This window comes from Chrysochloris asiatica, unplaced genomic scaffold (genome assembly GCF_000296735.1).
Source record: "Chrysochloris asiatica unplaced genomic scaffold, ChrAsi1.0 scaffold00175, whole genome shotgun sequence".
In the NCBI taxonomy this organism is placed as follows: domain Eukaryota; kingdom Metazoa; phylum Chordata; class Mammalia; order Afrosoricida; family Chrysochloridae; genus Chrysochloris; species Chrysochloris asiatica.
This window is the reverse complement of record NW_006408693.1, coordinates 5,757,191-5,780,333: the sequence shown is the minus strand read 5'-3', so window position 1 is coordinate 5,780,333 and position 23,143 is coordinate 5,757,191. Positions and strand designations below refer to the sequence as shown.

At 36.0% G+C, this 23,143-nt stretch overlaps 1 protein-coding gene and 1 pseudogene across 1 annotated transcript in view; both read left to right on the top strand.

Annotated features, from left to right (window-relative positions):
- The window catches only part of LOC102827328, a 1,913-nt pseudogene extending 742 nt beyond the window's left edge, over window positions 1-1,171 (top strand).
- Window positions 1-23,143, top strand: part of PTPRQ (protein tyrosine phosphatase, receptor type, Q) — a 338,184-nt gene that overhangs the window by 219,496 nt on the left and 95,545 nt on the right. The window contains exons 29-32 of the mRNA XM_006871836.1: window positions 3,154-3,398; window positions 9,282-9,348; window positions 15,522-15,680; window positions 16,960-17,182. Coding sequence (XP_006871898.1) covers window positions 3,154-3,398; window positions 9,282-9,348; window positions 15,522-15,680; window positions 16,960-17,182 — 694 coding nt within the window. The remainder of the gene's footprint in view (window positions 1-3,153; window positions 3,399-9,281; window positions 9,349-15,521; window positions 15,681-16,959; window positions 17,183-23,143) is intronic.

Here is a 23,143-nt window from a genome sequence, read left to right as displayed (position 1 = left end):
TGTTTATAAAATCATGTCTCTAAATTAAGAGAGAATGTTTATCCTCAGCACCCTCAATTCCACTGGGTTTTATGTTGGTGCCACATATTTCTGCTCCATCCTGTCTGTCTGTGATAAAAGACGCTGAAGGAATTTTCACACATAGGTCATAAAGTATTGATTGTCACATTTAAATTTGTTACCTCTCCCAAGGACACTGTATTTAAATAATTTCTTACCGAATTTCTAAGAATATGATTTTAGATGTAAAACTAACATAATTTATGGCTTAGGGAGTTTTGTTCAGCATTCAGAGAATACCTACTCTTGTTGAACTTTAATTCTGGTCATATTTTTAAGATCAGATAAAACACTTTTAATAAAAATAAATGATATTTTATATCTATCAGAATTGTATAGCATCAAATAGTATGAAAATGTATCTGTTGAAAATGTAAGCTTTATTTTAGTTACACAGTCTTAAAGTTTAAGGTATAATTAACACAAAACATGTTTTATCAACTGTTTTTCATTATAATTTATTTGCTAATATTTCTGTTTGCTACAGGGAATTATTGACATTAGCAGCCTTCTTCATGGGAATTCTCTACTTAGAATAATAAAATACATCCATTTCAATTTGGTCAAAATCAATACATTTCCTCAGACATTCACTCATATAAAGACTACTAATTACATGGAGTAGCAATAATTTTCATAGAATAATGTATATATAATCTAATTGATACAATATTGATCATTAGAAATATTATTAGTCTAATTTTATTTATCAAAAATAAACTGGAGTAGAGGGCTGCGCACCGTCAGCTCGTCAGCGCGGCCATGGCAGGCCGCTGAAAAAGACCCCTGGCCTGGTGGGGTTGGCTGTATGTGACAGTCCGCAAGAGAGACTAGGGATACTATATGCAAAGATCCTTGATGTTCTCGAGCAAATGCCTGAAACTGCAGCCTATAAAGTATACTGAAGACATTACAAATGAGAAGCTAAATATGGTGAAAGCGGAGCCAGATGTTAAAAAAATTAGAAGACCAACTTCAGGGTGGACAAATTGAGGAAGTGATTTTTCAGGCTGAAAAGGAATTGAATCTAGTGAGAAAATTGATGCTATGGAAACCATGGGAGCCTTTAGTGGAAGAGCCTCCTGCCAATCAGTGGAAGTGGGCAATATAATCTTCATTAAGGGATTTTGCTGTGTTGATGGGAAAGTGATATAATTAAATGTTCTATTATATTATTAAGATGGTTCCATATTGCTGACATCTTAAAATCATGAAACTTGATAGTAGAACATATCTAGGCCACTTACAAAAATTAGCAATTCCTTTGATGCCAGGGACTTATGAACCAATTTTTTAGATAATAAAGCATTTACTCAAATTAAAATAAATAAATAAATAAACTGGAGTATATAGAATATATAAAGGACTCCAAGCTCAACATAAAAAATCTACTAGAAAACAGACAAAAGACATGAAAAGATAATTCACCAAAAAGGAAGCACAGTTGACAAATAAGCACATGATAAGAATAATTTTGGTAACATTAGAGAAATGAAAGTTAAAGCGATATTACTATACATTTATTAGAGTATAGAAAAAATTAAAGTAATAATATAAATGCAGGAAAAGATAATAGAGAAACTGGATATCTCATCCATGACTGGGGAGAATAGAAAATTACACCACTGTAGTGGAAAACAGTGTGACATTTTCTTGTAAAACTAAGCATGCATTTACTACACAACACAGAAATCACCATTTTGGGGCATTTATTACAAAGAAATGAAAGCTTATAGCTATAAAAACACCTGTACACTAATGTTTATAGCACTTTATTCATGATAACAAAAATCTGTAGATATCACAAATGTCCTTGAAAGATTAAACAAGCTCTAATGTAATGTAACAACAACAACAATGTAACCATACAAAGGAGGACTACTCTGTAATACAATTGCATGAGTTACTGAAAGGTACAAAAGCTTGAATGGACAAGATCATTATATTAATGTTATTCTCAAAATGACAAAACTATAGTGATGAAAAACAGATTGGTGGTTGGAGAGAAGCATGAGAGTACAAATACAAAGGGGGTAGGTAGCTCAAGGGAATTTCTTTGTGATGATGAAAGCTTTGTATTTTGTTTGTAGTGATAATTATAGGAATCTGTACAGGGGAGCCACCGTTTGTTTGTTAGTTTGTCTTACTGTGGTGGCTTGCTTACAGGGGATAAAATTGCATAGAACATCCACACACACAAAGACAGTAAACACTGTGAAGGCTGAAAAGGCCTGTAGTCTAGTTAAGAGTATAATACCGATATTCATTTCCTAGTTTGATATTTTATTGCAGTTATACAAGATAACACTAATGTGTGAAGTTGGGAGATATTTCATGAGACTATATATAATATTTTTGGAACACCAGTAAGTCTTTGTTATTTTAAAGTAAAAATTTCCAAAAGCTGTAGAAATGAATTTCATTTAAAAGTGTTGTTAAGTGTCAACTCAGTTCAAACTCATAGTGACCCTGTATAAGGTTTCTGAGGCTTAAAATCGTCACTGAAACAGAAGCCTCATCTTTCTCCCATGGATGGGTGGCAGGATCAAATCATGAACCTTGTGGTTCACAGTCCAGTGTTTATAGTATAGAGTATATTGTTGTTGTTAAGTGTTGTAGAGTCAGTTCCGACCCATAGCAACCCTGTATAGAGTTTCTGAAGAGTGGCTGGTGTCACAAAGATGGATATATATGGAAATATAAATAAATAAACAAGCAAAGTGGATCACCACTATGATTTTTATGGATATATAAATGTCAAGGATTCCATGATACATTAACCTTATTGCCATCATAATTTATATGGTTTTGAATAATATGTATATTGTTGTTGTTAAGTGCCGTCGAGTCGGTTCCGACCCATAGCGACCCTGTACAGGGTTTCCGAGGGTGTAAATCCTTACGGGAGTAGAAAGCCTCATCTTTCTCCCGCGGAGCAGCTGGTAGTTTCGAACCGCTGACCTTAAGGTTCGCAGCCCAATTCGTAACCACTACGCTACTCTTCTTAAAAACAAAAATTTGAAGTAAGCATTTTTTACAAAGTTCAAAAAGAATACAAATGTTTAAAAAATATTAATTTATATTTTATTTTAGCCCCCAAAGACCCACCTAATAACATGACATTTCAGAAGATACCAGATGAAGTTACAAAATTTCAGCTAACATTCCTTCCTCCTTCTCAACCAAATGGAAATATCCAAGTATATCAAGCATTGGTTTACCAAGAAGATGACCCTACTGCTGTCCAGATTCACAATCTCAGTATCATTCAGAAAACGGACACATCTGTTATTGCAATGTTAGAGGGATTAAAAGGTGGACATACGTACAATATCAGTGTAAGCATTCATAGATTTTAATAAGTCATCTAAGTAACAAAGTAAATTTACAAAACCTGCATTCAAAACTAGTAACATTTATGACACATTAAAATTGTTCTTGTGTGATTTCCCTATTTTCTGTGGGGTTAAGGCATATCAACAGAAAATAGATGAAAAGAAATTGAATTGTCTATTTCTTATGAAAATATAGCAAATAACTACTAAAGTATGAATAGAACCAATACATTTTACATGAACAGTTGATGCAGCACTGGAGACACTCACTCATTTATGCCAAGAAATTTGGAAGACCGGAAAAGATCCATATTTGTGCCTATTCCAAAGAGCAGTGACCCAACGGAAAACAGAAATCATTGGAAAATATCATTAATATTGGCTGCAAGAAAAATTTCACTAAAAATAATTCAAAACCGACTTCAATAGTACATGGACAGGGAACTGCCAGAGGTTCTAGCCAGATTCAGATGAGGACATGTAATGAGGGATGTCATTGCCAACATCAAATGAATCTTGACTTAAAATAGAGAATAAGAGAAAGATGTTTACCTGTGTCCATTGTTGTTTTTGTTGTTAGGTGCCATGGAGTCAGTACCAACTCATAGCAACCCTATGTACAACAGAATGAAACACTGCCCAGTCCTAGTCCAACCTCACAATAGTTGTTATGTTTGATGCCATTGATGCTGCCACTGTGCCCATCCATCTCGCTGGGGATCTTCCTTTTTTTTCACAGACTTTCCACTTTACCAAACATGATATTCTTCTCCAGTGACTGTTCCCTCATGGTAATATGTCCAAAGTATAAGAGACAAAGTATGGCCATCCTGGCTTCCAAGGAGCACTCTGGCTGTCCTTCTTCCAACACAGATTTGTTTGTTCTATTGGCAGTCCATGATACTTTCAATATTCTCTTCCTACACTGTAACTCAAATGTATCAATTCTTCTATGGTCTTCCGTATTCACTATCAAATTTTGCATGTGTATGAGGTTATTGAAAATACCGTGGCTTGGGTCAGGTGTACCTTAGTGCTGAAACTGACATTTTTGATCTTCAACACTTTAAAGAGGTCTTGTGCCCATAGAATGCTTTAATATTGAAAGAAGAGATTTGAATCTTTCTTCAGTTATTTCAGCTTTAGAAATGCTGAGAGTGTTCTTCCCTTTTAGTTTTCTAACTCTTGGTTTTTGCATATTTCATTGTAATATTTGACTTTGTCTTCTTAAGTTGCCCTTTGAAATTTTCTGTCCAACTCTTTTACCAACTCATTACTTCATTTGTTTTAGCATGTCTACGATGGAGAGCAAGTTTCAGAGTCTCTTCTGACATCCATTTTGGTCTTTTCCTGCTTTCTTGTCTTCTTAATGACCTTTTGCTTTTTGTATGATGTTCTTGATGTCATTCATACCTCTTCTGGTCTTTGATCATTAATATCTAATACATCAAATAAATTCTTGAGATGATCTCTAAATTTCTGTGGGGTATGTTCAGTGCCATAATTTGGCTCTTCTCTATTTGCCTTGATTTTCCTCACCTTCATCTTGAACTTGCATTTGAGCAATTGATTGTCTATTCCATAGTCTGCCCATGGCCTTGTTTTTGCTGGTGTTATGGAGTTTTCCCACCATCTCTTTCCACAGATGTAGTCAGTTTGATATCTGAGGATTCCATCTGGTGAGGCCCATGTGTCTAGTTGTCTTTTATGTTGTTTAAAAAGGTTATTTGCAATGAAGAAGTCATTGTTCTTGCAAAATTCTATCATGTGATCTCCAGCCTCGTTTCTATCACCAAGCCCATATTTTCCAATGACAAATCCTTTCTCTTTGTTTCCATCCTTTGGATTCCAATCACCAGTAATTATCAATACATGTTAATTGCATGTTTGATCAATTTCAGACTGAAGAAGTTGGTAGAATTCTTCAATTTCATCATCACTGGCTTTAGTGGTCTGTGCATAAATTTGAAAAATATGTATTAACTGGTCTTGTTTGTAGGTATATGGATATTATCTTTTTACAGGCAGCATTATACTTCAAGATATATCCTGACATGTATTTTTTGATGATGAATGTGATACCATTCCTCTTTAATTTTCATTACTGGCATAGTAAACCGTGTGACTGTCAGATGCAAAATGGCCAATGCCAGCTGGTTTCAGCTCACTAATTATATATTGGTGTTTATGCATTTCATTTAATTTTGGCAATTTGTATTTTTCCTAGATTCATACTTTGTACATTCTATGCTCTTATTATTTATGGATGTTTACAGCTGTTTCTCCACATTTTGAAGGTTCCAAAAGCTTTATTGCATTTGCATCATCACGTGAACTCTACTTTCAGGAGGCAGTCTTTCCCCAGTCATATTTTGAGAGCCTTCTAACCTGAGGAGCTCATGTTCTGGCAGTATTCTGTGTATTTGACACTATTCTGTTGTTCTTCATGATGTTTCAATATTTAATATCCTGGTGCTAGCTGACAGCATTCCAGTGCTATTCATAAGTTTTTCAGTTTCTAAATATCTGGAAGTAATCTGTGTAACCTTCTTCCTAGTCTGTCCTAGTTTGGCAGCTCAGCTGAAACCTGTCCACCATTGGTGACCCTTCTGGTATTTAAGATACCTGTGACATATCTTTCAGAATCACAGCAACATACAAGTCACCACAGTATGACAAACTGACAGACAAGTGATTTATATGATATATAATTTCATTTATATTTAGATTTTAGTTCATTATATATATATATATATATATATAACTTAGATATGAGTTATGTATGTCTTGGTGACACGATAGTTAAACAAACACTTGGCTGCTAACTGGCAATTTGTCAACTGGAACCAATCCAGCAGCTCAGGGGATGGATGGTACATAACATATATAGATATGTGGTTTTATAATTTTTAAGTGCCATCAAATCAGACTTTTAAGGACCCTGTATAGGGTTTCCAAGGAACAGCTGGTGTGATTGAACTGCTTATCTTGTGGTTCACAGTCTGGTGCTGATCCTATAGCACTACAGCGGGAGTCCATATGAGTATGTGTGTGTATATCTATATCTATCTATATATATAGATATAGATATACACAAAGTGAGAATTTCTGCTCCTTCAAAGATGTAAAGCCTTGGAAATCCTCTACAGGGTTGCTATGACTCGGAACTGACTCAACAGCATGTAACAACAATAACAACAGCAAATATATATGTACAAGTAAAAAAAGTATTGCTACAAAATCATATAGAAACCTATATTAAGATATCAAAATATGAAGCTATTGATCAATCTAAGTCTGAACTTGGTGTTTCCATCTCTACAGTTCTTTCTTGGAGAATTCTGTACACTTTAATTTGTATCATATCAAACTGACACTTTGGCACCTCAAAAGAACATTAATGTTATTTGAGTTTGGCGAACAAAACCAGTGCCAATACCAGGACTATAGGGTGGATGGCAGGAGCTTTCCTAGTAAAGTTCTCACATGACAACCCTTGATACCCTCAAAAAAGAGCAGATGCATTGTCATGATGGAATTCAATTCCTCAATGCAATTTTCCTGGCCTTTTTCTCATCAGTGTAGTTTTATATTCTCTTAAAACTTCTTCATAATAAGCCCTTGGGGTCACTCTCTGTCCTTCAAGAAAATCTATCCAGATTACCTCTTGTTGTAGTAGTTAGGTGCTGTCAAGTCCATTCAAATTCATAGAGGCCTTATGCACAACAGAAGGAAACACTGCCTGGTCCTGCACTAACCTCACCATCATTATACTTGAGCCAATTGCTGCTGCTACTATTCTAATCCATCAGGGGGCAGATCATTTGGGGTCTTCCTCTTTTTCAAAGAGCCTTAACTTTGCCAAGCATGATGTACTTCTCCAGGGACTGGTGCCTCCTGATAATATGTTCAAAATATGAGAGACAAAGTCTGGCCATCATGCCTTCTAAGGAGTATTCTAGCTGTACTATTCCAACATAGATTGGTTTATGGTACTTTCAGTATTCATCTCCAGCACCATAGTTCAAATGCATCAGTTCTTCTATGGTCTTCCTTATTCATTGCCCAACTTTCACATGAATATAAGACTACTGAAAATATGATGGCTTGGGTCAGGTGCACCTTAGTCCCCAAACTGACATCTTTGTTCTAGAACACGACTAAAAGGTCTTGTGCAGCAGATTTTCCTAATGTGATATGTTATTTGAGCCCCTTTTTTCTTTCTAGCTTGTTTAGATTCTTGTTGCACTTCTCTTGAAATGTACCATTGTGAAAGAGACAGAGTGGTCATTAAGACAATGAACTGGTCTATGCTCAAGTCCTGGCTCTGCTGCTTTCTGTTTCTAGGAATTTTCCTAAAATCTGTGCTTAATGTAAGATCAGCACTGGACTGCGAACCACAAGGCCTGCAGTTCAAACTGACCATCTGCTCCTTGGATACTCTATACAGGGTCACCATGAATCAGAACCAACTCCATGGCACTTAACACCACCAACAACATGTTTCCTTATCTGAAAAAATTGAAACAAGAATAGTAACTTTATAAGATTGTTCAGAGGATTAAATATTCATAGTTTCAATAGGTAGTAAGTGCTGCATCAATTTTGACTTTTGCTAATAAAAAAGAAAATAATGAACAAAACAAACTATAGTTATATCTTAATTATGAAAATATATGTTCTCTAACTGTTCACAAATTGTCATATGCTGAAATCGTAACTCCTGGGTACTGTTTAGAATTGTATAACTTTTGCATCCCTAGCCCCAATTACTGAATCAAAATCTTCATGACTGATTTTAGTAGGGCTTCCAAGTGACTCTTTGCATATTGCAGTTTGAGAAACATTTCCCAATTTTTTCATTTCTTGTGTCACTAATTGTAAAAATACAAAGCACACCAAATATTATTTTTCATTTTGAAAAAAAAAAATTGTTTCAATTTTTCCCCTTTTAACATTTATAACTTCTAATATATATTTCATTTATACATGTTTATATCATTTGTTTAGTTTATTTACTGTACCTACCATATCATACAAATTATTATGTGTAATTTTAATCCAGCGAAACAGTTGCAAAGCCTCCGTAATTTAGAAGATGTGAATCATGAATGTATAAAACAAATTAATCAATGTTAATAAGCATATTATATTCTGAATAGTCTTCACCAAGTACATCCAAAATATATCCAGAACCTATATAGTAAAATAAAGTGAATAAAAGAATATTCTGTGTCTACAGATTGCTAAACATGAAGTTAATTGAAAGGGCTCACATTTGTGTAAATCAAACTCTGTATATACAAACAGAAATGTTTTATGAGTATATGCTGCATTATGCAGACTATTGCATTGGATACCTTGGGGCAGGGGTGAAGAAGGGCATGAAGACCAGCTTTCAGGGGGATGATTTAATACAGGAAAACTGGAAGGCTGAAGGAATAGGATTTCATCTCAGAGAAGAAAAAAGGGTTCTTGAATATGGATTAAAAGAACATCAGAGTTAACTATCTACAGAGAGAAAGAACAGGTGTTTGAGTGGGCTAATGGAAAGTGTGTAGACATGGTGGCCTTTCTGTTCTCTTCATTTTAAGAATTCAAATTGAAGCCACAGCCCTTTCCTGAGCTCTGTCATACAGCTATTTAATTTACTCAGCTTTTCTTCTAGGTTTTAGCATCAGAACATCAGTTTTAAGAAATACATTATTGTTAACATTAATCCCATATATATTATATTCTTTTGAGTGTCTGTAAAAATAAGTATCATTGATATACTATGCAAAATTGCTTTTAAGAGTGGCTATTTTTGAAATTACATAAAATTGTAAGTTATATATAGACATAATCCATAATTTTAATGAGTAACAAAAAGTTTCTTTGTTTTAGGTTTATGCAATCAATAGTGCTGGAGCTGGACCAAAGGTTCAGATGAAAATAACCATGGATATTAAAGGTAGATTCATGAGCTTTCTTCTTATGAATTGCTATTGACTTAATCAAATAGTAATTATAATTTGAATTATGAATTGGCAGTAAGGACATGTTGTTGTTATTAAGTGCCATTGAGTCAGTTCTGACATATAGCAACCCAATATAATGTTTCTGAGGAGCAGCTGGTGAGTTGAACCACTGACCGTGCAGTTCAAACCAACCTTGCACATTATCCTGCAGCACCACACCAGGACTCCCATTAAGGATATAGACAAGCTTTTAAATGATTCATATGCAAATAATACTTACTGATGAAGATCAAATATTACAGCCTTCAGTATAGGTTGCATCTCAATGCAAAGAAAGCAAAAATGCTTATCACTGGACCAGTAAATACCATCATGATAAATGGGGAAAAGATTGAAGTTTGTCCAAGATAATCAACCATCAATACTTATGGAAACGTGGTGGTGGTGGTGGTGGTGGTGGTGTGTCGTGGAGTCAGTTCTGACTCCCAGCAACCCAAGGCTGTTAACTCTTTATGGAAGCAGAAAGTCTCATCTTTCTCTGGTGGCACAGCTGGTAGTTTTGAACTGCTGACCTTGAGGTTAGCAGCCCAACTTGTACCTACTATGCTACCAGAACTCCTTAACTTATGGAAGAAGCAGTCAAGAAATCAAACTACTTATTGCATTAGTCAAATCTGCTGCACAAAACCTTTTTAAAGTATCCAAGAGCAAAGATGTCAGTTTAAGGACTAAGGTGCACCTGACTTAGGCCATGGTATATGCATGGTTATATGTATATAACCTCATATGCATGAGAAATTTGGACAATGAATAAAGAAGACTGTATAAAAAGAAGACAATGAATAAAGAAGACTGCAGAATAACTGATGCATTTGTGCTATGGTGTTGTAAGAGAATATGTATATTATTGTTGTTAGGTGCTATTAAAAACCATGGACTGCCAAAAGAACAAACCAATCTGTATTGGAGGAAGCACAGCCAGAATGCACCCTGGAAGCCAGGATGCCCAGACTTTATCTGTCATACTTCAGATATATTGTCAGGAGGGACCAGTCTTTGGAGAAGGACTTCATACTTGGTAGAGTGGAGGGTCAGATAAAAAATGGAAAATTCCTAACAAGATGGATTGAAATAGTGACAGCAGCGATGGGATCAAATGTAGGTTGTGAGGTTGGGCAGCACCACGCAGTGTTTTGTTCTGTTGTGCATTGGGTTGCTATGAGTTGGTACCAACTTTATGGTACCTAGCAACAACAATAACATGCATATAATAAGCATATATTAAATAATAATACATATGCTTATTAAAGCTAACATTTATATGTCTAAATAATAGTACAGATTATCAGTTTAAAGAGAATACCCAGTAGTTATGTATCTCATGTTTTCTGAAACATGTTTTATAATCTATTATTTTAAGATTCTGAAATCTTTTATTGAAAAGAAACATGCTATTTAAATCACTCATGACTAGATTTGACTAGTTTTAACTAGTCAGTCTTTATCAGATCACTGTCGCTTAGTCAAAACCTGTTTACTGATTTTCACCATATAGTCAATGTTAAGATCCTGACTCTTGTTTACTAAATCTATCAAATTCATTATTATTACACGTACTTTTAGTAGAAAATATAAATAAAATTTAGTATGTTACGAATCGGGCTGCGAACCTTAAGGTCAGCAGTTCGAAACTACCAGCCGCTCCACGGGAGAAAGATGAGGCTTTCTATTCCCGTAAGGATTTACACCCTCGGAAACCCTGTACAGGGTCGCTATGGGTCGGAACCGACTCGACGACACTTAACAACAACAACAACAATGTATCCCACCCATGCCAAAAAAAAAAAGAGAAAAATTTAGAGGAATTTAAGGTCATTCAGCCACTTAAGTTGCTTTCTTTTCCTGAGGCTGAGAATAGGTGAATGATTATGGCATCTCCAAAAGTATGTCATTAAAACCTGAGGGTTTTTTTTTCTTTTTTCAGAAAAACTAACCAGAAGTGCATAGGCTTTTAGTAGAATGCCACCAAATGCTTCTTATCTTTCTAAAACCCACAGTAAGCTTTCTCAGTGATTGGTGAAGACAAAAGGGCACATGGATTAAATGTGCCAGTGTTAGGCTGGTTCTAGGGTCAGCCTGTCTGAGATCGAATCTTGGATCAGCCAGTGGTATCTAATTGACTTTTGGCAAGCTTCTGAATCTCTCTAATCTTGTAATTTGGGTATGATGCCAATTCCTACCTCATATTGTTATGGAGCTCTGGTAGCGTAGTGGCTACGAATCGGGCTGAGAACCTTAAGGTCAGCGGTTCGAAACTACCAGCTGCACCGCAGGAGAAAGATGAGGCTTTCTACTCCCGTAAAGATTTACACCCTCGGAAACCCTATACAGGGTCGCTATGGGTCGGAACCGACTCGATGGCACATAACAACAACAACAACAACAACATTGTTATGGGGATTTAAAGATACAATCTTTGAAAAACCTTTGGGAGAGTACTTGGAAGCTTTTTAAAAGAAATATTCACTATAAGGTAAAGCTGATAAATTTTATATTTTCACCAGTGGATAATTGATAAAATATAGTTCTATTTAACTATGTTATTTATTCATAAGTATTATTTTAAAAATTAATGGCTAACATATTTCTAGTATATAAATGCATGAAGTCTTTGACATTTAGTTACTTTACCAAATGTCGTTTTAAGAAGGGCTATGTGTCTTCTGTTTGATGATCAGTGACAGGTATTATTGCTGTTAGGTGCCATTGAGTTGGTTCTGACTCATAGAGACCCCATACACAACAGATCAAAGAATACTGCCCAGTCCTATGCCATCTTCACAATTATTGTTGCCTTTCAGCCCATTGCCACAATGCTAATCCATCTTACTGGGGATCTTCCTCTTTCCACTGACCCTCCACTTTCAATAATAAGTTTGATGTCATTTTCCAGAGCTGGTCCCTCATGATAACATGTCCAAAGTATGAAACATGAAGTCTTACCATCCTTGTTTTCAAGGAGCTGTATATCTTCCAAGACCAATTTGTTTGTTCTTCTGGAAATTCATGGCACTTCTAAAATTCTTCACCAACACCATAATTCAAATGCATTGTTTCTTCTAAAGTAGTCTTTATTCATTGTTCAACATTGGCATGTGGATGAGATGATCAAAATAGGTCAGGTGCAACTGAGTCCTCTAACTAATATCTTTGCTCTTTAGCATGAGAGGTCTTTGCATCAGATTTGCCTAAGGGAATCTGTTTGATTTCTTGACTGCTGCTTCCATGAGTGTTGATTTGGGATCCAAGTAAAAAGAAACCTGATAACTTTAATCTTTTCTCCAGTTATCATGATGTTACGTATTTGCTCCAGTGGTATTTTTGTTTTCTTTCAATGTGGTGCTGTTCATGCTGAAGGCTGTAGTCTTTGATCTTCATCAGTAAGTATTTAAAGTCCTCTATGTAGCGTAGTGGTTACGAATCGGGCTGCGAACCTTAAGGTCAGCGGTTCGAAAGTATCAGCCGCTCCGTGGGAGCAAGATGAGGCTTTCTACTCCCGTAAGGATTTACACCCTCGGAAACCCTGTACAGGGAGGGTCGCTATGGGTCAGAACCGACTTGACGGCACTTAACAACAACAACAACAACATGCTTCCAACAAGCAATGATGTGTCATCTACATATCACAGATTGTTACTCAAATCCTGATACCACATCCTACTTCATATAATCCAGTTTTTCTGATTATTAGTTCAGCATACAGATTGAATAAGTATGGCGAAAGGATACAAAATGGCACACACCTTTCCTGTTGTCATACCATTGGTATCTCTTTGTTCTGTTTGAACAATTGCCTTTTGGTCTGTATACAGGTTCCTCATGAGCACAGTGAAGTGTTCTGGAAAACCCTTGGCTTGTTATGATCCACACAATCAAAAGCCTTTGCATAGTCAATAAAGCACAAGTGAACATCTTCCTGGTGTTCTTTGTTTTCAGCCAAGATTCATCTGATCGTAGCAATGATAGCCTTAGTTCCAATTCTTCTTCTGAATCTGGATTGGATTTCTGTCAGTTCTGTCAATGCATTGTCACAATCATTTTTTAATTACCTTCTGAAAAATTTACATGCATGTGATATTAATAATATTTGTAGATGATTTCCACATGTCATTGGGTCACCTCTCTTTGGAATGGACACAAATGTGGATCTCTTGGCTTCCAAAATCATGGCATAGATGACTGCCAAGGCTGCTTCAGTTTGTTGAAAGTTTTTCATTTGTATTCCATCAATTCCTGGAGCCTTGTTTTTCATCAATGCCATCAGTGTAGCTTGGACTTCTTCCTTCAGTATATTCAATTCTTGACCATATGCTACCTCTTGAAATGGTTGAACATCAACCATTTGTTTTTGGTACAGTGACTCTCTCATCTTCTTTTGATTCTTTTTGCATCATTCAATATTTTACCCCTAGAATCCTTCAACCTTGCATTGAGGCTTGAATTTTTCTGTATAAGTCTTTCAGTTTGAGAAATGTTGAGTGTGTTCTTCCCTTTTGCTTTTCTAACTCTAGGTCTTTCACATTTCATTATAATACTGAGTTTGTCTTTTTGAGCTTTGAAATTTCTGTTCAACTATTTTACTTCCTCATTGTTTTAATTTGCTTTAGCTTCTTTAAGCTCAAGAGCAAGTTTCAGAGTCTCTTCTTACATCCATTTTGGTCTTTTATTTCTTTCCTGTCTTTTTAATGTTATTTTGCTTTCTTCCTGTGTGATGATCTCCTCTTTCTCCCCTTCCACAGTTGTCAGATCTGTGTCATGACCTAAGTCCTGATCTGTGTCTCACCTACTGCGGCTCTCTCCCTGTTTTCTTCACAAACATTTCCTCTAGTAAACCTCTCACAAATCTGATCTCATTATAGACTTTACTTCTCATAAGGCCCTAAGAGAAGTAGTCCTCTTCACAAAAAAGTCTGAGTTTGAATCTGAAGCTCAAAAGAAGAATGAGTTAAATTACCAACTCAAGAAAATCTGATTTAAATCTTGATATTTCTCTTTGATAACTCTGTGACATTCTCCCATTTTCTCATCTATAAAGTGAAAATAATATTGCCAGTTACATGGCATTATTTAGAGGCTTTTAGAGAAGGATTTCATAAATGTGGAAACTGGAAATTTTGGGTAAGTAATTTACCAATGCCAGAATAAGTAGCTATAAGATGAAATGAAATAAGCAGTGCTTTTGCAAAATAATGAATTTGAAGAAACTTATACATTGATGGTAAAGTATGAACTATTATACTTTTAGAAACTATTACGGAAATATTTAGTAAGCTTAAAAATACATATATTATTTTTTCCATAAATACTGCTCTTGAGACTCTACTGTGTGATGTGATATTACTGTGGGATTCAGTAGATAATACTAAATATGTATGGTAATTATTATAGTAAATTTTTAACCAAAAAGAATCAATTCCCATCACGAGAGGAATAATTGACTAAATTGCAGTAGTGTAGTCACACCATGATTTATAATATGGTCATTAACAAGAATGAGTTGGCACTATACCTGATGACTTGAAAAGACTTACACAAATTATATTTTGTGTGAGAAAAGCAAGACATTAAGTAATTATGTAAAATGTAGTCCCATTAAAATTAAAGCGATGAGCCCATTATTTATGTGTTTTATATGATTATGTAAATATGAAGAAATATATGGGAGAATACCATCCAGATGCTCATTCTGAGACTAGTCTAACTAGAATGGAAATCTGCAAACTAGCTAAACAAAGTAAAAGAAAAGAAAACCTCTACTAAATTATTAGTCTTATGGAATCATATTCATCCATGTGGAAAAATTTTATGTGACTGTCACCATTTATAATTTTAGTATTTTTTATATGTGTGAAGGTGAGTCATATATCTGAAAGTCGTACATAGACACCATTTTCCAGACATGTCTCAAATATCTAATTATGCCATTAGGAGATAATACTTGCTAAATGTGTGCTGTATCAAAACAGAACTCTACTTAATTTGATATTTATGATGGTCATTTTTTCATTTGTGAATTGCCTACATCAACTGATTTTTAAATGAGTTTTCTTCTTCTCTTCAGAAACTAAAAACAATTGTGACTTTTTTTTTTTTTTTTTTCTTATAGCTCCAGCACGACCAAAAACCAAACCAATCCCCATTTATGATGCCACGGGAAAACTTCTTGTTACTTCAACTACAATTACAATCAGAATGCCAATATGTTACTATACTGATGATCATGGGCCAATCAAAAACATACAAGTGCTAGTAGCAGAAACAGGCGGTATTGTCAAATGTCAACTTCCCTTGTTAAAATGCAGGGTGTGAATTTCTTAAGAAATTTCAGTTCAGAATCAGTTATATAAGGTTGATCCTCAATTATCACAAATTCTTAACAGACTGTCAGTCTTACCATTAATTACAGTAATTATTTGTTTCCAATAAGATAACAAACAAAAACAAAATTGCTGCTAAGTCAGTACCAACTCATGAAGACACTGTGTGTCAGAATAGACTTGTACTCCAGAGTGTTTGCAATGGCTAATTTTTTAGATGCAGATTGCCATACCTTTCTTCAAAGGCACCTCTGGGAGGACTCAAACCATCAACTTTTGGCTAGCAGCTGAGCACACAACCATTCTTATTACCCATGGACTCAACCAAAGGAGAGAAGCTATAATTAAAATATTTGCTGTTGTTAAGTGCCATCAAGTTGGTTCTGACTCATAGTGACCCTGTTTCCTGGTGTGGTGCTGTGGGTTAATGTGCTGGACTGCAAAGTTGTTTGATCCTCAAGGTTGGAGGTTCAAGTTCACAAGCTGCTCCTCCTATACAAGGTCACTGTGGTTCAGAACCTACTTGTTGTTGTTGTTAAGTGCCGTCGAGTCGGCTCCGACCCATAGCGACCCTGTACAGGGTTTCCGAGGGTGTAAATCTTTACGGGAGTAGAAAGCCTCATCTTTCTCCCGCAGAGCCGCTGGTAGTTTCGAACCGCTGACCTTAAGGTTCGCAGCCCGATTCGTAGCCACTACGCTACCAGAGCTCCTTACTAGAAGGCACTTAACAACAACAACAGCATAGGGTTTTCCAAGGAGCGGTTATATATATATATATATATATATATGGTGGTGGTGTGCCGTGGAGTCGGTTCTGAGTCATAGTGACCCTACATTGGGTTTCCGAGGTTGTAAATCTTTAAGGGAGCAGATAGTCTCATCTTTCTCCTATGGAACGGCTGGCAATACTCCATGTGCTGATAGATTATTTTAGTTTTGGCAAAAATGGAGACTTGATAGCTTCTTTGGAAGTGTTAACAAGAAAGTTGTTTTTAATTGAAGGTTAATCCCCTTCTGAGAAAGCCATTCTCCAGTGCCTATAGATTCAGGAGTGATGAGGGAGGATGAGGTTACTTGCCCATCCAAGAAGATCAGCTTATTCACCCATGGTGGTTCATAAAGTGACATGTTTTATACAGATTTTCCTCATGCCATTATGGAAACTCTTTATAAATGTGAGAATGCATTATTGTTTGTAATATTTGTTATCTTATTTTTTGAAAATAGCTCAGCATGATGGAAATGTAACTAAGTGGTATGATGCATATTTTAATAAACCAAGGCCATATTTTACAAATGAAGGCTTTCCCAACCCTCCATGTACAGAAGGAAAAACAAAGTTCAATAGCAATGAAGAAATCTATGTTATTGGTGCTGATAATGCATGTATGATTCCTGGTAATGAAGACAAAACTTGCAATGGTCCTCTGAAGCCGAAAAAGCAATACCTGTAAGTATATTTCATGTTTACAATGAATAGTGTTCGATCACAAATTAACCAATTGTTTATCCATCCATCTACTCCTATTCCTGTTTCTTTCTCCTCCCGAGAAGCAATGGCCATTCATCATTTAGCATGACCCCATTCAGGCATTAGGAATATAAAGATATACAAGGCATTGCCTTTGCATTCCCAAAACATTTTCCTATAAGACATTCAGGAAAATTTTAAAATAATATTAATCCAATGTAGTAACATAGGACATATGAAAATTACACTATGAGAACACATATGTGTCATTATTATTGCTAGGTACCATGTAGTCAGTTCTGACTCATAGTGACCCAATGTACAACAGAGCAAAACACTACCCAGTCCTATGCCTCTTCATTGTTGTTGCTCTGTTTGAATCTATTGTTGAAGTTGGTGTCAAACCATCTTGTCGAGGATCTTCTTCTTAGTTGCTGACCCTGTACTTTATCAAGCATGATGTCCTTCTTCAGGTACTGATCTCTCCTGTTAACATGTCCAAAGTATGTACAAGGAAGCCTCACCATCGTTGCTTCTAAGAAACAAGGTTGTACTTCTTATAAGACTTATTTGTTTTTTCTTTGGAAGTCCATGGTATAGACAGTATTCTTTTCCAACACCATAATTTGAATACATCCTTAGTCTTTGTCCAGCTTTCACATGCAAATGAGACAAGTGAAAAGGTGGGTGAGGCACACCTTAGTTCTTAAAGTGACATAATTAATTTTTAACAATTTAAAGAGGTCTTTCACAGCAGATTTTCCCGGTGAAATATGTCATTTGGTTTCTTGACTTCTGCTTCCATGGGTATTGATTGTGAATCAAGTAAAATGAAATTCCTGACTACTTCAATCTTTTCTCCATTTACAATGATGTTACTTATTAGTCCACTTGTAAATATTTTAATTTTCTTTACATTGAAATGCAATCCATACTGAAGACTGTAGTCTTTGATCTTCATCAGTAAGTGCTTCAAGGCTTCTTTGCTTTCATCACATACGTTCTTATTATTGTCATTGTTAAGTGTCATCAAGTCAGTTCTGACTCATAGTGACCCTGTATAGGATTTCCGAAGAGCAACTGGTGAGCTTGAACAGCCGAACTTGTGGTTCGAACCAACCACAAGTTGTAGTCCAGTGCATTAACCCACAGTGCCACACCAGTACTACAACACATAGGTGGTGGTAGAAGTGGTTATGTGCCATGGAGTCGGTTTCAACTCATAGTGATCCTGTAAAAGGGTTTCCAAGGCTGTACATCTTTACGGGAGCAGAAGGCCTCATCTTTCTCCCACGAAACAGCTGGTAGTTTCGAACTGCTGACCTTGAGGTTAGCAACCCTACTCATAACCACTACACTACAAGAGCAGGAGAATTTAATTCTTTCTGTAGAGAGTAATGTGATTAACCTGTACTATTTTGTGTTTTTTACTCCTTATTTTGCCATGCATGTATGCATATATAAATGATTTTAGAAACACTAGGACACTGTAGGAAAAACACTGGACTTCTAACCACAAGGTCGGCAGTTCAAACCCACCAGATGCTACTTGGAAACCCTATAAGAATTGCTGAGTCAGAATCAACTCAATAGCAGTTAACAACAACAACCTTATTCTTATAATGATGACATCAATTTATCTTAGACACATAGTAATAATTGCTCTTTCTAGCATTAGACATCTGTATAAGTGATAGGAATTTCTACTATTCAGTTTAATATTTCATGTTTTGTAGACCCTACACTGTAGGATAAACGCTGATCTGATAACCAAATTGTCATTAGTTGAAACACATCGGCCATTCTAGGAAACCCCATTCAGGGTCACCATGAAGCTGAACCACCTATGTAGCATACAACGAACAAACACAAAAATATGGAAACTGTTAAATAGGTATCTGTTTATTGTATATATTCACAATAAAAGCAAAATAAATAAAATTAAAGAAAAATAATAAATGCTGACATTTGCTTTCTGTAAGTTTTTCACTAAAATGATAATGTTTTCCTCTTGACTTGACTATTCTATATGATGCCTTTGTGGTTAAGTGCTGTGCAGTCCATTCTGACTTACAGCAACACTTTATAGGGTTTCCAAGGAGCAACTGGTGGGTTTTAACTGCCGACCTTGTGGTGAGCAGTCCAATGCTTATCCTATAGCACTCATCAGTAGTCCATTTTAGTGACATAAGACTAAAAAATACCTGAAACACTTGATTTTTAAAATATATTTAATTACTCTCTTTCTAAAATGCAGACCTTTGCACATGTATCTGATAGCTAAAGCATTATTCAATTCTTAATACATATCATAGGTTGGGTTAACATTGTTGTTGTTGTTGTTATTGTTATGTGCTGTGGAGTCGGTTCCAACTCATAGCGACCCTGCACAGGGTTTCCGAGGCTATTAATCTTTACAGGAACAGAATGCCTCATCTTTCTCCCGCGGAACCGCTGGTAGTTTCGAACTGCTGACCTTGCGGTTCGCAGCCCGATTTGTAACCACTACGCTACCAGATAAGTGATATCAAGAAGTTAGATAGTTGAAAAAAGACTTATTATTGGTGATTATCTACCGTGGAGTCGATTCCCACTCATAGCCAGGCTGTACAATGTTTCCGAGACTGTAAATCTTTACGAGAGCAGAAAGCCTCATCTTTCTCCCACGGAACCTCTGGTAGATTCAAACTTCTGACCTTGTTGTTAGCAGCCCAGCTCATAATCCACTATGCTACCAGTGCTTCTTGTCATTTATTATGAGATATTTTATGCAAATTCTAGATTATTGTCTGAATTTTAGTTATTACACAGATGACAATTATGAAAATAAGATACCACAAATTTTAACATTTAGTAAAATATTGTTTATTTTACATTTTTATTTTTATAAAAGACAGTAAATCAATAAATAATATTTGAGAGTAGGACGGATCATGTTATGATTACAGTTTTTTAATGTGAATTGCTTTTATATAGATTTTTTTGCTCTTGTTTATTTTTTAATTTATATTGTGAATTATGTGATATTTTACATGGGAGAACATTAGTTTTACATTCATCCTATCCGTATATCGTCTCATTGCCATGGTTACAATCCTCTTCATGCATCATCAACTAACCAAAGGGTATACACTACAAGCCTGGCCCCCAATCATCAGCACACAGCCCCTCTCCCTGTCTGTGTCTAAAGTCACCAGCTGCTCCATCTCTCCACGTCCTCATCTCTGCCTCCATCTCAGGTCAGGCATCACTGCTTCTCTGGGTAGGGTCCCGCTTGCTGCTTTTATATTTTTTAACGCCTGTGTGTCTTTGTTATTTAAGACAAATTTAAATTGTCCCTGAGGATGTTAGAAGCATCAAATCATTTTTAAATTTGACTCTCTTCTGTACCCTTATCAATTTCAAATGTCATAAATAGATCTGAATGTACAAATAAAATTCTGTACACAAATATGAAGCACTGTTCTTAATCTGTTTGTATGTGAACAGGATATAGCCTGTATAACCATTCTAATATGTATTCACTAATATTTTGAAAAGAAGTTGAAACACAACAGTTTTTATGCCTTGTTTGCAAAGTTTTTTAGTTCAACACACTTTCATACAGAGAGTGAATCATTTTATACAAGCAAATATATAAGGGACATGTTCACTACTATCAAACTGTTAACTGTCCACGAATTTGGAATTTTTAAAAAACTTTTTCTTGTGATTTAAATGAGAATTTACAAAGGAGATCATCAATGTTACATACAAGAAATCACAGACTTTGATTCATTGCAATAATTGCAATCTCCTCCATATTAGAATAGACTCCTGGTATGTCATTGTAGGATCAACACAGGATCTTAAACCACATAGTCAGCAGATGAAACCCACCAACTGATCCTCAGAAACCCTATACAAGATTGTTTAGTCAGAACCAACTCGATGGCACTTAGCTACAACAACAACCATGCAACAACAGTTATCACATTTCTTCTCTGTGTTTCCTATTTTTAATAGCATTTTCCTCCCAACTCCTCTGTACCTTGTCCATGAGTAAATGTTGCTTTTTGACCTTGAATGGTTGGCCATTTCATGGTGAAGTATGAGTACTCCTGAACACAAAATTATGCTCATGAGGAATCTGTACATGGACCAAGAGGCAGTTGACCGAACAGAACATGGGAACACTGTATGTTTTAAAATTAAGAAAGGAGTGCGACAAGATTGTACTCTTTCACCATACTTATTCAACCTGTATGCTGAGCAAATAATCCAAGAAGCTGGGCTCTATGAAGAAAAACATGGTATCAGGATTGAAGGAAGACCCATCAACAACCTGCAATATGCACATGATACAACCTTGCTTGCTGAAAGTGAAGAGAACTTAAAACATTTTCTGAGGAAGATCAAAGAGCACAGCTTTTGGTATGGATTACATCTCAATGTAAAGAAAACACAAATCATCACCACTGGACCGATCAACAACATTCTTATAAATGGAGAAAAGATTAAAGTTGGCGAGGACTTCATTCTTCTTAGATCAACTATCAATACTCATGGGAGCAGCAGTCAAGAAATTAAACGACGCATTGCATTAGGCAAATCTGCTGCACAAGACCTCTTTAAAGTGTTGAGGAGCAAAGATGTCAGCTTGAGGACTAAGGTGCGCCTGACCCAATCCATGGTATTTTCAATAACCTCATATGCATGTGAAACCTGGACAGTGAATAAGGAAGACCATAAAAGAATTGATGCTTTTGAGTTATAGTGTTGGAGGAGAATATTGAAAGTGCCATGGGCTGTCAAAAGAACCAACAGATCTATGTTGGAAGAAGTGCAGCCAGAGTGCTCCTTGAAGGCCAAGATGGCCAAACTTCATCTCTCATATTTCGGACATATTGTCAGGAGGGACCAGTCACTGGAGAAGGATATCATGTTAGGTAAGGTGGAGGGTCAGATAAAAAGAGGAAAACCCCCAATGAGATGGATTGACCAAGTGGCAGCATCAATGGGCTCAAATGTGGCAACACTTGTGGGATTGGCCCAGGATGGAGCAGTGTTTCATTCTGTTGTACATAAGGTCGCTATGAGTCGGTACTTACTCAATGGCAACAAACAACAACAACAACAACAATAGTACTGTTGTCTTCCATATATACTTATCCACTGTTTGATTAAAAATTGAGCCACGAGGGTAAGTTGGATTCAAGATGCATTTAAGCTTCCTTCATATCTTTTCATAGCTTAGTATTTCTTTTTTTTTCATATCTAGATTTTTTTTGTCTAATTCCATTTTTCCATTGACTTTTTTTTTTTTTTAATTTAAGGTTTTTATTGTGGATTGATTGAAAGTTTACAGGGCACACCATCAGTTTCACATTCAACAATTCATATAACTTGTTTCATTACATTGATTATAATCCCCTCCAATTACCATCAGTTAAAAGTATTTCTCTCTATCCACTTTAGCTTTTTAAAAAACACACAAACAAAAAAACCCACTCAGGCACATATAATGATTTACATCTCCAAAAGGCATATTCTGCAAGTCTGCTCCTGACCACCAGTTCTTAGTCCTTCTCATCTTAGTTGATGAATCTAGAGTCCTCAGCCGCTCCCCCTCTCCATGCCCCCATCTCTGCCTCCATCTCTGGCACTGCTGCTTCTCTGGATAAGGTCCCGCATTCTGTTTGTGCATTCCACCTTTGATGGTCCTAGGATCCTCTGTTTCTGGACTGTAAGATTAACTACTCCCCTTTTTTTGTTACAAAACTTCTATCTTTACAAGTGTGACACTCGCGATTAGTCATGATAACAATTATTCACTATTGAATCTTACGAATCTTATCCCCACCGCCTTTCACCAGACCTATGTAGACAAGATGATAGCTCTTCAGTGGGGACTCTTTCTTTCCCCCCATACTCTTAAACTAAACTCCCTATTGAAATCTT